This window comes from Hesperophylax consimilis, chromosome 15 (assembly GCF_061612785.1).
Source record: "Hesperophylax consimilis isolate HC1 chromosome 15, BYU_Hcon_1.0, whole genome shotgun sequence".
NCBI lineage: Eukaryota > Metazoa > Arthropoda > Insecta > Trichoptera > Limnephilidae > Hesperophylax > Hesperophylax consimilis.
In genome coordinates this window covers 16,954,756-16,969,763 of record NC_142850.1, presented here as the reverse complement: position 1 = coordinate 16,969,763, position 15,008 = coordinate 16,954,756, and the positions used below count along the sequence as shown (strand labels likewise).

Genomic DNA, 15,008 nt, shown 5'->3' with positions numbered 1-15,008 from the left:
TAAAAATTTATGTTTTTTCATGTCCAACAATCTGTAGTTGAATATTTTACAGTCGTTAAAAGATGGCAAGTGGGTAAGAATATCAAAGGCGTAGTTATAGCATTCATGTATAGAAGTCAAGCTGTTGCCTTAAAAGGTTACATGCCACAAATTATAACTATTCCCTCAGGGGTACCTCAAGGCTCCCATTTAGAGCCTCTGTTGTTTATTTTATATATAAACGACATGAAACGTGTTATTAGTCATTCTTCTTTCCTATTTTACGCAGATGACATGAAATGAAATAAATTTATTGACTCCACAGATGACTGTAACCTGTTACAAGAAGATGTTACCAAAATTAAGCAATATTGCAATAACAATCAACTTTCTCTAAATACAGAAAAGTGTAACGTTATTACATTTACACGTAAAAAACAGCCGATTAATTATACTTACAAATTACACCATGTACCCCTACAGCGAGTAGAATCAATCAGAGATCTTGGAGTACTGCTATATTCTAAAATGTTATTTAAGGACCATATTTAAAATATTTTAGAAGAAGCTTATAAACAATTGGGCTTTATTATACGCATTACAAAGCCTTTCACTGTAGCACACACACTAATTCTAATATATATATGTCATATGTAAGGTCACAACTATGGATTCCTCAATATTAAACATAAGTTGATCGTATTGAAAATATCCAATACAAATTTATTAAACACCTATGGTATCTCTTTCGTCATCATCGGTTTGACCCTACCGCTTTATATAAACGCAGAAAAATTTCTGATGCCCTATTCTCATACAAAATCGTGAACAGTCTTGTTGATTCTGTTAGAAAAGATTGCATTTCGTTGCCCTGAACACAACACCAGATCGAACGACTTATTTCGAACACCACACTGGAAATCCAAATATGCGCAAAACTCTTTAATAGGACATATCTGTAAAACTCACAATGCCTCTAGAGATGTTGATATTTTCAACTGTAACTTAAAAACATTTAATATGCAACTTACTAAACTGACAACTTAATTTTTATATTTTGTGAAATAATTCTATCATCTTAGTTTATTTATTTTTAGAATAATCATCCGAAAACTGTATTAATACTAACTTGTTTTATAACATTTTGTAATTCATTATAATGTTTATTTATTTTTATAGTTCTTTGTCATTTATAAATATTTTGTGTAGTTACATATACCAAATCAACAACTAAACTTAATGTTACTTTATTGCTCTAGAACAAGGCTGCCCAACCCCAGGCCCGCGGGCCACATTGTGGCCCGCGAACGAATTATAAGTGGCCCGCGTGAACCATTTTCAAAAAACCCGCCAATTTGAAAAAGTGTCGTGGGCCCGCGGTAAAACAAACAATGCAGCTTGCGCGCGGTCACCAGTGTTGCCAACGAAGGCGATTTATCGCTGAAATGGAATCCTGTAGCCACTCCCCCCCCATGGAATTCGAAAAATTGTTGTGGGGAATCACATATGATGTTTTTGGGTGCGCGGAATTTTTTCTCAGCGAAGTTCCGTAACAACCCCCCCCATGGATTTCAAATATTTTGTGGGGAGCACTCATTTTGATTTTTTTTTGTGGGGAATTATGTTTTATAGAAATTCTCTAACAACCCCCCCCCCACCTCCATGGAAATAGGAACTGTCAGGTATTCAGTGGCCCGCCAGTGATTCAAAATTGTCAATTTCGCCCAACTGTTAAAAAGGTTGGGCAGCCTTGCTCTAGAACATATAAATAATTACTATGTACGACTGCTTGCATCATAAATAAAATAAATATGCAAAAACTTTCTATTTTTAGTGATGTTCGATATTGAATGATTCGTTACTTTTGAATTAATATGTCCTACACTCGGATTTTATCGAAATCACATATTTAAACGAATATTTAATCGAGGAAGTACAACATTTTCGTTGTTTTTTCAAACGCTCGTTTAGAATGGAATAAATCTAACACAAGTATTCAGAGGAGACGACAAATTTGTTACATAATGGATTTGAATTTCTACCGGTGGAATCAAAATGAATCGATTTGTTATGAATGAGCCGAGTCGTCAAAATTGATTCCTGTATGGAATTATAGAACTTGATACCACAATTTTTTTTATTTATTACAAGATAATACATTACAAAATGATAACAAATTTATAATGCATTATTCCCAGTGAGTTTACAAAACTCATTTCGAGAAAGAAAACATTAGATTAAAGACAAGACAACATAAATGCATTAAAATAAAAAAAAAAACGCAGAAGTTATTTTGGAGTTCCAAAGAAAGAATGTATCAGTCATTAATAAAACTGCCGAGGAAATAGCTTTTAAGAGCTTTTGCCAATGTTTTTTGTTCGTTGCCGGAAGTTTTAGATTACTAGGTAATGCGTTGTATTGCTTCTGTGCAATGAATTGTAAGGAGTTAATTCCAAATTTGGTCGTGTAAGTGTATTTGATTTTGTGATCGTGTTTAATGATTTTGTGATCTTGTTTATTGCATATAACGGTTAGTCGAATAAAAGTTGTTCCGACAATAGCGTCATAAAAACTGCCTCACCTCACCTTTCTTATCCGCTAAGGTTATTGAATGGAAATAGCTGTAAACAAATTTGTTAATGGGAAAGTACAGTTTTGAACGCGAACACTTTTTCGGCTAGACATGCCCATTACGTTACGCTGAAGATGCAATACATCTACCAAATTATTATTGAGAAAAAAATATCGCGAATTCGATTCTTATATCAATAGTATCTAATCACACAGCATTCCCAAAGATGACGTAGGCCACGAGGGAAGTGAATTTACCTGTGTGGAGAATTATAATTATAATATTCCTAATATAATATTGGAGAGGAATTCTAGGAAATTTTAGAACTAGTTAGGAATGCCCGCCCGCAGTCCCCTCTTACCCCGTACATTCTCAAAAATACTGGATTCGTAGCGATGTTTATCAATATCGTTTAATTTTAGACGCGCGATAACGCGTGAACTCCCTAAACCCCTCCTCCTTATATATGTCCTTGGGACTCAGTATCCTAATTCACAGAAAAACCGTCATTCTAATTTCTGAAAATTGTTTTGGGGCGAATCATTATTAGCTATTGTCTGAAAGTTTTGATTTTAAAACTCAGTTTTATTTAATGTATTTCAGAAAGTTTGAATTTCCGAGGATCAAACAAATAAATAAAATTATATATTAATAATACAACGCATAGTGTCTTTCGTGCTTGGTTTGCGAAGTTCTGTTAATTCTACGAGTATAATTAATCCCTGTGAGAAATTTTGAGAGCAATGCGTTTGGTGCCTCTTCTCTAAATAGTATAAAATAAAGTCGCTATCCGCGTCTCTCTGTTTGTGCGCTTAGTTCTTCTAAACTATGCAACGGGTTTTGATAGGGTTTTCACTATCATTTAGAGAATTTCTTCCGGAAGGTTTATAAATATAATACATGCATTTCTTTCTATAAATATAATATGCGTGTATTATTATATATATATATAGAAGAAAGAAATTTTCTACATTATACTTAAAACCCTATCAGATATCAAGACAGACGCGGACAGTGACTTAGGTTTACATATGTCGATGTTAAACTACATTGCTAACGCTGGCTAAACCTCATGAGATACATTAAAATAATGTACTACGGAATTGTATGTATAGGGTTTTCCAATAAGAGGTGTTATTTTGAATAGCCCGCTATTTCGGAAGATATTACTTTTGAAGCTGTCATTTTTTGACATTTTACAATTAAAAACTACGCCATTAATAAAAATGGAACGATAAACGCTTCAACAACGCATTGAAATTATTAAAATTCACTTGAGTGAATCAAATGCAAATCATCTTGAGTGATGAGGCCCATTTCCACCTCGGTGGCTTCGTCAACAAGCAAAATTGTCGCATCTGGGGCTAGGAAAACTTAAGAGTTATTGTTGAAAAGCCTCTATATCCTCAACGTGTGACTGTTTGGTGCGGTTTATGGCCCGGAAGAATCATTGTACCTTACTTTTTCGAAAATGAGGCTGGAGCAACAGTTACGGTGAATGGATTGCGCTATCGAGAGATGATTTTTTTATGGCCGAAATTGGATGGTATTGATCTAGACAACGTTTACTTTCAACAAGACGGCGCTACGTGCCACACAAGCAACGAAACCATTGATATTTTACGATTGAATATCAAAATAACACCTCTTATTGGAAAACCCTGTATTTAAAGGGCCTACAGCAATGTCCGCGATGGTATGTCTAACTCCTAAGGATAACCCCCAGCAACTCCGGTTATAATCAGCTAGTTCCGAATAAAACAATAATTAATAATAACTGCTTTTTAATAATCTTACTTATGTTTATGTCCTGAATTAATGAGTTCATTACACGTGCATCTAGTTTATATTTGGACAGTTAAAATTGTATGCGTTGTACTAACAATAATTAACAATAAATGATAAGTTACTCTTATCTTATTTATACATTGTGGTGTGTTTGTTTACGGATGTGATCAAAACATGTGCATCTAGTTGCTACGTCGCCAATACTTCAACATTAAGAACATTTAGGGTTGATTTAGTTGACAGTGAAGATAATTGTGTTGACTGTACTACTCTGGAATATTAATTTAATTCTACAGAAAGTGACTTGTTGGACATGTTAACAAATATATCACTGGTTGCAAATCGATGACTGACTGCTGCCTGATGCACGGGCACCACAAACAAGGAATAAGTACAGAAAATCTGAAATAGTTACAAATCTTACTACGTGCGAAAATTCATCATAATATCACTCTATCATTTATTTTTTATATCGCCAAATACAAATATGACCGTAAATATGTATATTTTTAGATAAGTACGTACCACGATTAACATGTGTTAAGGCGATACACCACGTCGTGTAATATTTTGAATCGAGCCGATATCAATAACACACCTTACGTAGATGGCGATAAGGTTTAAATTCCCGCTTCACACCATCCACCTGTTTTGATTTATGCAAGATAAAAACATGGCCAAAAAGTGCCTTTTATTTTATTTTGTGGATGTTCAGGCATAAATATTTAAATGTTTTTCGATCATTTTATAAATAAGTTAATTTTCCACATTATACAATAAAACCATAACCGAAAATGGGTTCGTAAGTAGGAGATTTTGAACTTTAAAGCAGTTTTCATAGGCCTATACATTATTTTTTTCTGGGCTTATAAAAAGACTTATCTAAAAAATAATCTATTATTTCAAAGGACAGGATGTATTCTACTCGCAGTATTTAATTAAAGCATCTGAAACATTTGTAGGCGACCAAATTTTCAAACCAAAAACACATGATTGTTGCATTACTACGTATGGCATCGCCTTAAAATTAAGTATTTTGACTGTCAGGAAACCCATAGTAAAAGCGGCAAACTGGCGAATCAGCGTTACTTTGCAGACGATTTCGTAGAATAACTTTTTTGGATTGAGCTTTCGTTTTCGAGTAAATCGAATCCCATGTTAAAAATTATTGGTCAAATGTTAAGAAAAAAAATCGGTCGCTAGGGGTTTATATCAGCTTATTAATGTCTTGTAAAATGTGTTGAGTTGAATGTGAATTTTTAACCAGACTCCAAAAAAATTAACCCCTTAGTTGCCGAAAGAAAGGGAAAAAGTTTAAAAAGAAAATAGAAATTATCAGATGGAAAACAGTTTTTTTGGGTTCTCTCTCTATATGAAACTATCTCTGAGTATACAGATTTTTAAAATTTATTTTTACACAGAAAATATACATCGTTGACTTTGATTTCATAAGGAAATCCGAATTTTAAATTCAAACCATACATAAATGTAATGTTCATGCATTATGAATACGATGTGCGTGTCATTGTGTAACGGTTTAAATTCCGTTCTGTTAGTCAGAACCAGTAAATTTTATCTGTTCAATTCATTCAGGGGCATAAATTTATCATGCGTGATCTTCGTTGACTTAGAAGCAGATTTTTTATTAGTGTGAGGAATAGAAATTCCCGTAAGGTTTAGTTGGGCCTGTAAGTTGTAAGGTACAGTATACCCACCCATTGCTGGGAAGGTGAAAACTATATCTTTACCTGACCACTGAACAAGCTCTATTTTGCGTAACATGTAAATTGCAATTTAGTTACTATGATTAAATGTGAATTAATTATTGATCACGACCATCCTTCTGAAATAATTTACTCAAAAGACTGTAGATAGGTACCCCGAAAACTATTATGTTAACTGTATTACAGAAATTTTGATGGTATGGTAAAAAATACTTTGTTATATGTAATTACCTCAAATTCTGTTTGAATTGTTTGCGAATGCCGGCGTCTGGTATGCTCGAAGTAAGGTAAAATTGTTTGCGAATGCTGGCGTCTTGTGTGCTCGAAGTAAGGTAGAATTGTTTGCGAATGCCGGCGTCTTGTGTGCTCGAAGTGAGGTAGAATTGTTTGCGAATGCCGGCGTCTGGTGTGCTCGAAGTAAGGTAGAATTGTTTGCGAATGCCGGCGTCTTGTGTGCTCGAAGTGAGGTAGAATTGTTTGCGAATGCCGGCGTCTGGTGTGCTCGAAGTAAGGTAGAATTGTTTGCGAATGCCGGCGTCTTGTGTGCTCGAAGTGAGGTAGAATTGTTTGCGAATGCCGGCGTCTGGTGTGCTCGAAGTGAGGTAGAATTGTTTGCGAATGCCGGCGTCTGGTGTGCTCGAAGTAAGGTAGAATTGTTTGCGAATGCCAGCGTCTTGTGTGCTCGAAGTAAGGTAGAATTGTTTGCGAATGCCGGCGTCTGGTGTGCTCAAAGTAAGGTAGAATTGTTTGCGAATGCCGGCGTCTGGTGTGCCCGAAGTAAGGTAGAATTGTTTGCGAATGCCGGCGTCTGGTGTGCCCGAAGTAAGGTAGATTTGTTTGCGAATGCCGGCATCTAATGTGCCCGAAGTAAGGTCGAATTTTTTGCGAATGCTTTAAAACTATTTTAATAATTTCACTGTGAAATAGTTTTGAAAACTTCAAATCGGTGTAGATAATACTTCTAGGGATCATCCTTCAACTGACCTCCAATTCTCCCAACTCTTAACTAAAAACTAATTAAAACTACCGATTCCGGTCTACTTGCACCGCTTATTGCGTTTTAATAGTGGAACAGGTTTCGACGAGATATTAGTATACTAATAGCTCTATGATTATACATTACTTTTGAAACAATAGAGTCTACTTTTTGATAAAAATGAGAGAGTGTGATGAGTGTTGACCACAAATATAAATACCTGTGTACGCTTCGTGAACTTTGTTCGCCTTGTATTTGACGATGTAGATCCATGTAGTGCCAATGAAGGGCAAACTCAGCGGTCCGGGGATCCTGTGCAGGTCGTCCCTGGTGCCCTTGACCTTCCCCTTTTCCTTCTCCTCCCCCAGCTGCTTCCGGTACACCTGTACCAGGAAGGTGACGACGGCCAGCATCATCCACACCACGAAGTTATCGATATATCCGGTCAGCAGCATGTTGGCCTTCTTCTAAACGTTTGTTCCGATGATCTCTGACAAATCAAAAATAAATATATTTTATCAATTAATATTTTGCTAATGCCGCATCGACCAATTTTATTTTATTTGTTTTAATAACTTTACATGTTTTAAAACATTATTTGATAACGTGGGCCCGTGGCTTTACGGAATAAGCCATAATAAAACTTAAGAATATTTACGTATTTATTTATTATTTAGGTTAAAAAAAATGTGACACTTCACAAGACCACCCCTGTCTGTACAGACTACAGTGTAGACAGAACAATGTCACCACCCTGTTGGGCAGCGTTGTGAGGCGGGTTAAGGTAGAGGCAACATGAAGGGATTTATTAATGCCTGCCTTGAAGAGCCGCGGATGATACGAATGCGGAAAAACAGATTTTTTTTATAACATTAACAAGAGAAAAAAGTTATCGTGGAAAAGTACATAAAATAAATGTATACATTTTTTCATTTTTTAAAATCACTTGATAAACGGAGTCTAGAAACGTTCGATTTCAAGCACAAAACTGTTTTTTATTTATTTTGTAAATAATTTTAAAAGAAAGCAAAAATGTTAATCAAGTGAAACTATCACAGATAATCTTAGCTATAATACTGTTTTTTAAAGTTGTTTCCTTTACGCGTTCATACATTTCTAGTGAAATTTTTTTTTTTGTAGTTTACATTTATATTTTTTATTGAGTAATTTATTATTTTATTTGAATTCTACTCAAGCGAAACGATAGAAAAACCTTCTTATCTAAAGCATATTTTTTGGTATTCATAATGTACACCAATTCGTTTTAAAGATTAATCAAAATAGTGATTTAGCATTAAGCTTCGCCATATAATGACGAAATGCGAAAATGTATCGATTTTTATGAACACGTGTTCGACGTCGCGTTAATATAATTTTTTTGTAATAAAAGTTTTAACATGAAACTTGTCAATTCATTCGTAAGGGCACGCAGTCCCGTTTTAACATAAAAGAGAATTATTTGAATGATTTAAAAAAAATTTGCAATATTTTATATCAGTAAGATTTCTCGGTGTAGGGATATTAGGTCGCGGTAGCTTGGCTTTCCAAGGGTTAATAGATGGAATAAAATGTATGGATTATGAAATAAGTTATTTCCCCCCTTTGGCCGCCTGCATGTATAAGTGTGTTAATAAAATATACGGATTATGAAATAAGTTATTTCCCCCCTTTGGCCGCCTGCATGCATAAGTGTGTCAACAAAATGTATGGATTATGAAACAAGTTATTTCCCCCTTTTGGCCGCCTGCATGTATAATTGTGTCTATAAAATGTATGGATTATGAAATAAGTTATTTCCCCCCTTTGGCCGCCTGCATGTATAATTGTGTCAATAAAATGTATGGATTATGAAATAAGTTATTTCCCCCCTTTGGCCGCCTGCATGTATAAGTGTGTCAATAAAATGTATGGATTATGAAATAAGTTATATCCCATTTTTGGCCGCCTACATGTATAAATATGTCAAGCTGTACCTACCAACTACTGCGGTTCACTATGTGGTTTGAGTTTTTGTGATTTTTTAGCTGTACAGACGAAAATGGAATAAATAATACGATAGTACAGCCTATTTTTTTCAGCCTATTCATTTATGTATGTACACGTTCCTCTGTTTTTTGTTCAGCCCAATTTTATTCCCAACAAAATCGATCAATTTTTATGCAGTTTTTATTGCGATAGAATTCACAACGGGCTTTTCGATTGCAGTTTAAATTGACTTGAATTTAAAAACACCTTCGACGTTTCATTTTCTTATTTCCTTTTCATTCTGTGTTGAGCATTAACGAATGTGTACTCAAATATTTTATTTATTCATTCGTCACACAATTTATTCACTGATATGAGAGACCTTTGAAATTCAGTGAGCATAATAATATGCTACACGCAATGAACCTCTCGTATTATTGTTTGTAATCTACTTATAGATATAATTTTGCATTCTGGACAATTCAATTGTATTAGTCATAAACTAACTTAAGACAAATCCGCTTCTCTATACACAAGAGGCGTAGTATTGCAATTTAATAATGTCATGTAGGTATTTAATAAATTTCAATAATTAAATAGCATTTTTTAAATAAGTATGTACGTTACTAATAGTCCATTCATAATATTAATCATTCGTGCTTGGATGCTTGCTATTAATCATTGATTTACTATTGATGTGATTGGTTTATTTATGCTATTGATTATCATCTTAAACATAAAACAAGGACGTGCAATGAAATCAGGCTACCAAAAAAGGACAAGGCGAATACTAAGAATAGTATACTATATGAAGGGATGAAAAGTCCAAGTCCAATTGGAAGGTTCAAGATGTTGTGTAGGAGCCACATCAAGCAGGAGAAAATATAGCATATATGCATGTAACAATTAATTAGTAATTTGTAACATTAAATGTACAAATTACTAAAATAAAATTAATAAATTAATCTATCAACAGCTGATATTTCACTTGAATTTAAATTGTATTAGGTTTAATATGCATCCATAGTTAAAACTTTACAGGAGATGACAAAAACGAATATTTATAAATTCGTAATAATAATAACTAGCAGTTTAGTTTAAGTGATACTAACAAAAGTTAAATTTAATAGGTACATATAAGGTCGATCACAGAGAGAGGGTGAGTATATATTGTAAATAGATTATTACAATATAGCGCCCCTGAGGTGATATCTCACAAAAGCGGCGCTAATGAACTTCGTTCATGTAACATGTAGAGGTTGTATGTAATTAAGTGATGTAAACAAACTTATTTACGTTTTAATAAAATAAATAATGCCATCATAAAGTGATAAGCTTCCAGAAGAAATCTTCTTATTAAACGCTTGTTAATGGTCAAGTAATTTTGCGTATTGTTAGCTGCATATTTAAATATTCGCGCCAGTCATTTGGTTCGCTCTTATACCGCCAGAGGGGCAGAGTGGTCGAATTCTGCATGCAGACCCCCAATTCGGGATTTACCCGAAACATACTATTTGAATACGACCTATTGGAGGGCCTAGATCGTCCAGACGCTAGCGTAATAATATTATCAGATAATAATAATAACAATCCAGAATGTGGGGAGGTTAGAGCAATCCCACACGTCCCATATAGATATACATTTTTTTGTTGTATAATAGATATAATAAATTAAAAAATAAGGACAACTATGCAGGGTAATAAGTGGTTATTTATTTTTAAAAATTTGGTGTAAAATAAAATAATTCTATTTATAATTATGACATTTAGTTTATAGTATTAAAAAGTTCTCAATCAGGAAACATGCTTATTGTACTTTAAATACTATTCTATATGAAACCGGTAAAGGAACATTCCTTAAAAATGTGGCTTGAAAGGTCTTACCAAAACACGGTTATTATGTAGATATATAAAATATAGTATTATTATGCTAAGCTGGGCAGTTTAAGCATTAAAAAAAACAATTTCGTTGTTTTAAATCACTTTAATTTTTGTACATTTCTAATTGGGTTTCGCTACCACTAAAATTCTGAAATATTTAAAATTCGGGACAAAAATTATTATTTTTTCCAATATTGAGAATTTGTATACGACACATAAAATGCTCTAAAAAATCCTTCCCAAAATATGATGGACTTTATGGGCAGTAAAAAAGAAGCTTTAAGCTCTCAATGCACCGACTGGTGCAGATTTTCGTTTCATCGGTCATTAACCTTAAACTTTTAACATCTTTTCCGCGAACAGAATTCAATACAACTAACATGTTCTCATATTATATTAATACACGACAGGAGTACCACAGGTTGACCCAAAATAAAAGCATTCAACAATCTTGCACTCGATACGAAAAATGAGAGAAACAAAAAACATTTCACAAACAAAATTAAGATATGGATTAAAGAACCTAAAAGGCGATTTTACTAAAAAATATATCTTAACCCTTCGAGCTAATTTGTTCGCTTTTGAGAACAACTCATATGGTCTCACATATATAGTTGTGTCTCTTTTACTGTTGTGGTGAAAAATATGATTTAAACGGTGTTTTAAAGAGAAATCACCACGCTTTATAAATCTAGAATTAAACCACAGAAATATCAAAATATGCACAATTATGAAACCATAGGTTCTGACCGCAATTTTGAGAAAAAAACTTTTGAGACTTTTAAATATTTTTACTAATTATTTTTATATCAAACGTCAAAAAAGGAAGTGACATTAACCTTCGTCATATATTTATCTATTAAAAAAAGGTTTTTGCTGGCAGTAATTTTTTATTACACAACACGTAAAGTGAGTAATCTTTTTGTTGGTATTAATATTTAAAAATACATAGGTTTAGTTCTAATAATAACATTTGAAAGCATATTTCATCACCTTTCCAATATAATTTTCAGTTTTCAGATACATTCAGAAATATTTAATTTATTTGGATATTATACACAACCGTACCAATAATCGTATACATATTGCCTAGGTTTATATAAGTATATATTATATATATGTATATTTAAATATACAATATATACAAATTAAGCGAATTTACAACGGCAAAGGTCGCTGGTTCGAAACCTGGCGTGAACACGGAAAACTAAATCATTTCCATATTAGTTATTTCAAATTATACATTTATATACATTAAGTATATAGTTTTAGACATTTGTGAAAGAACTTGATGACTCGGGAAATATATCAAACCCAGAGATAATAATTACGTACTGATTGGCCTTACTTACTTATACGAAACATTATTGAATTAATTATTGAAAGTAATATATTTTGAAACACACTTAAATAATTTTTTAAGATTTTAAAAATACGACAAATTAGTTTTCTTTCAATCAATAATAATTATCATCAAACGTAATAATTTCGGCTGTCTGTCCTGTGCGTTAGTTAGATCTACATGAAATCTGGATGAATGAACTCAAATGTGTTTTGAATTTAAGGATAAATTTCAAAATTGTGTGAAGAATTCAGACAAGCGATAAAGTATGTTATTTTCAAAATTGGCAATGATTTGTGAAGAATTCAGACTATCCACTCGTTTCTTTAACTTATGAAACACGAAAAAAAATTGTTTTAGCGGGTTGATTTTTTTCCTTAAACAAATTTATTTCTTATGTTAAAATTTTTTTTTTCTAGTTCTTGCATTATAATTGAAATCATGTACGAATATCATAATACGGAAATCATCCTAGTATGGTAGTTGAGAAAATCACAAAAGTCAATTAATGAAAATAAAAATAAAATAAATTGCCGACAAAAATAATGAAATTTTAGAACGTTGGCAATGCTTAAAAATAAAATAAAAATATGAAGAAAATGATCAACAAAGATAATATAATATCTACTAATAAATGTTTATTTTCTAGCTTAGCTTCTACAATGATAATATTGCGTCAATCTTTTCACATTTAAACATTCTACAATTTTAACAAATTTTTAATATTTTCGGATTGCAACAGAATTTTTTCTTCTTGCTGAAAGAATTTTATTTCAGACACTGATAAAAGTAGATTTAAGATCGATTGTAACACGGGAGGTACTTTATTAAGACAGGCCTTATTTATAACAAATAGGTAGTTCGTGAGAATATTAGGTTTTTTTTAAATAATGCAAATTATTATGTTCCACTAAACATCAACGCGCGAAAATCAAATAAACGAATTTCTCCTAAAACGTCATAATGCATATTTTTTTCTACTTACATATTTTTTAATATTTTCAATTTCAAAATTCACTAAAACGCTTAAAATATGAATCACAGATACAAATTGATCGTAAATAAGAAACGTGTTGCTAAAGAGCGTCCGCGCGGTTCAGCTCTCGAGTCGCGTTAGATCCGCTCGGGATTTGAGATGGACTACGGCTGACGGCTACGGACAGAGTACGGAATCAACGAAGAGGTTGCTTTGATTGTGTAGGTACCTTTTTATTATCGTTCTTTTCCACCACTCTCCATTCAAGACAACCGTTTTATTTATTATTGACCGTAAAGGAGTCCGCTTGTATTAAGAGTGAACTTGACCTCGTACGGGGGTTCGTCGTTACTCGTTATTCGAGTCGATTCTCGATAGGACCGCATTTCTGTGCAGCCTTTTATTTAACATAATTAATTTTTACGAGCTTTTGAACTTTAATATATAAAGAAGAAAGTATGTGGTAGATACAGCGGACAGGCAGCGTTTATTTGATATCTATACAAATCTACAGTTTTATTCCGAGGTTGATGAAAATTTGAAAAATTGACCTTCAAAACAGTAGAAAAGTCATTATCTACAAGAAATTTCAAAACTCTGTGTAATACCGGGTAACGCCGTGGAATTTATTTAGTGTATTCTAAGAACGGGTAGTTTCAGAAAATTTTAACAATTCATCAAATTTCAAAGTTAATTTTAAAGTTCTGTGAAAGTCCTATTTAAGTTCTGATATTATATCAACACGGGCCAATTGCTTCACAGAACTGAAATAATAATAGAACTATCACAGTCCTTGAAAATTAACTGTGAAATTTGATGAATTGTTCAAATTATCTGAAACAACCCGTCCTTAATGTCACGGATTCAGTTGCTCGTGCATTGATCACTTTAACCACCAATTAACTAGAAATGAAATCAACTAGAAATGGAATTTTTGGGTAATGTTGCTTTTGCGTAAATGCATAGATCATTGATGAAATGCTTTTTAACCAATTCATAGAATATTAGGGCTCTAATTACTATGGAACGCTAAATTTGTAAAAATGCTACTTTTAGGAAAAATAACTCTCGAAGGAATGCTCTTGAGGAAAAATAAAATAAAATGTATCACTTCAGATATATCACTTGGAGGCATATCATTAGTACCAACCCTAGTAATTATTTATAAAATAATTTATTATAGTAACATTAATTTATTAAAATAAACTATTTGTTTCGAAAATAATAAAGACATAAACAGGTGACCTTACTAGTGAACATTTGTAGCCATTTATTAACACTCTTTTCGGGAAAATGCATATTTTCTTGGGGAATTAGAAGTCTTGATGGGTGCTTCTATTGGGCAATTTTCTTATCTTAGTAGAACACTGGAAAAATTGGTTGTTTGAAAAAATGAATTGTTCAAATTTTCTCAAAAAATTTGAACAATTAATCAAATTTAAATTTCATGAATTGGGAAATGTAAGAAATGTAAGATGAGTTTACAATTGTTCTTACATTTCCCAATTCATGGAGCTACATTTCCCAATTTGTCGATTTTTTGGAGAAATTCGACAAATTGGCAAATGTAGCTCCGTGAAAAATATTGTAAACTCTTTAAGATGAGTTCTCAAGGTAAACTGACATTAATATGTAGATGTGACTCAGATCAGGTAGAAATTTATACAAAATGTTATATCTTTGAATTCACGTTTAGGTTCAAGGCTTTTTAAATTCTTTCAAGATAAGAAACCTTATCTACAATAAGAACAATTTGCAAATCATTGCGAAAATGTCATCACAGCAAAAAGTGATTACTTTTACGA

General features: G+C 32.7%; 1 protein-coding gene across 2 annotated transcripts in view; it reads right to left on the bottom strand.

Annotated features, from left to right (window-relative positions):
- shd (cytochrome P450 family 24 subfamily A member shade) overlaps positions 1–15,008 on the bottom strand; it is an 81,750-nt gene that overhangs the window by 11,881 nt on the left and 54,861 nt on the right. The window contains exons 1-2 of one of the 2 annotated variants that reach the window (XM_089640275.1): positions 13,213–13,351; positions 7,260–7,529 (exon numbers count right to left, since the gene is read on the bottom strand). In XM_089640275.1, the coding sequence (XP_089496401.1) occupies positions 7,260–7,494 (235 nt within the window). In that variant the 5' untranslated portion in view covers positions 7,495–7,529; positions 13,213–13,351. Of the gene's footprint in view, positions 1–7,259; positions 7,530–13,212; positions 13,352–15,008 lie in introns of those variants that run through there. The other variant, XM_089640274.1, reaches the window with a different exon arrangement.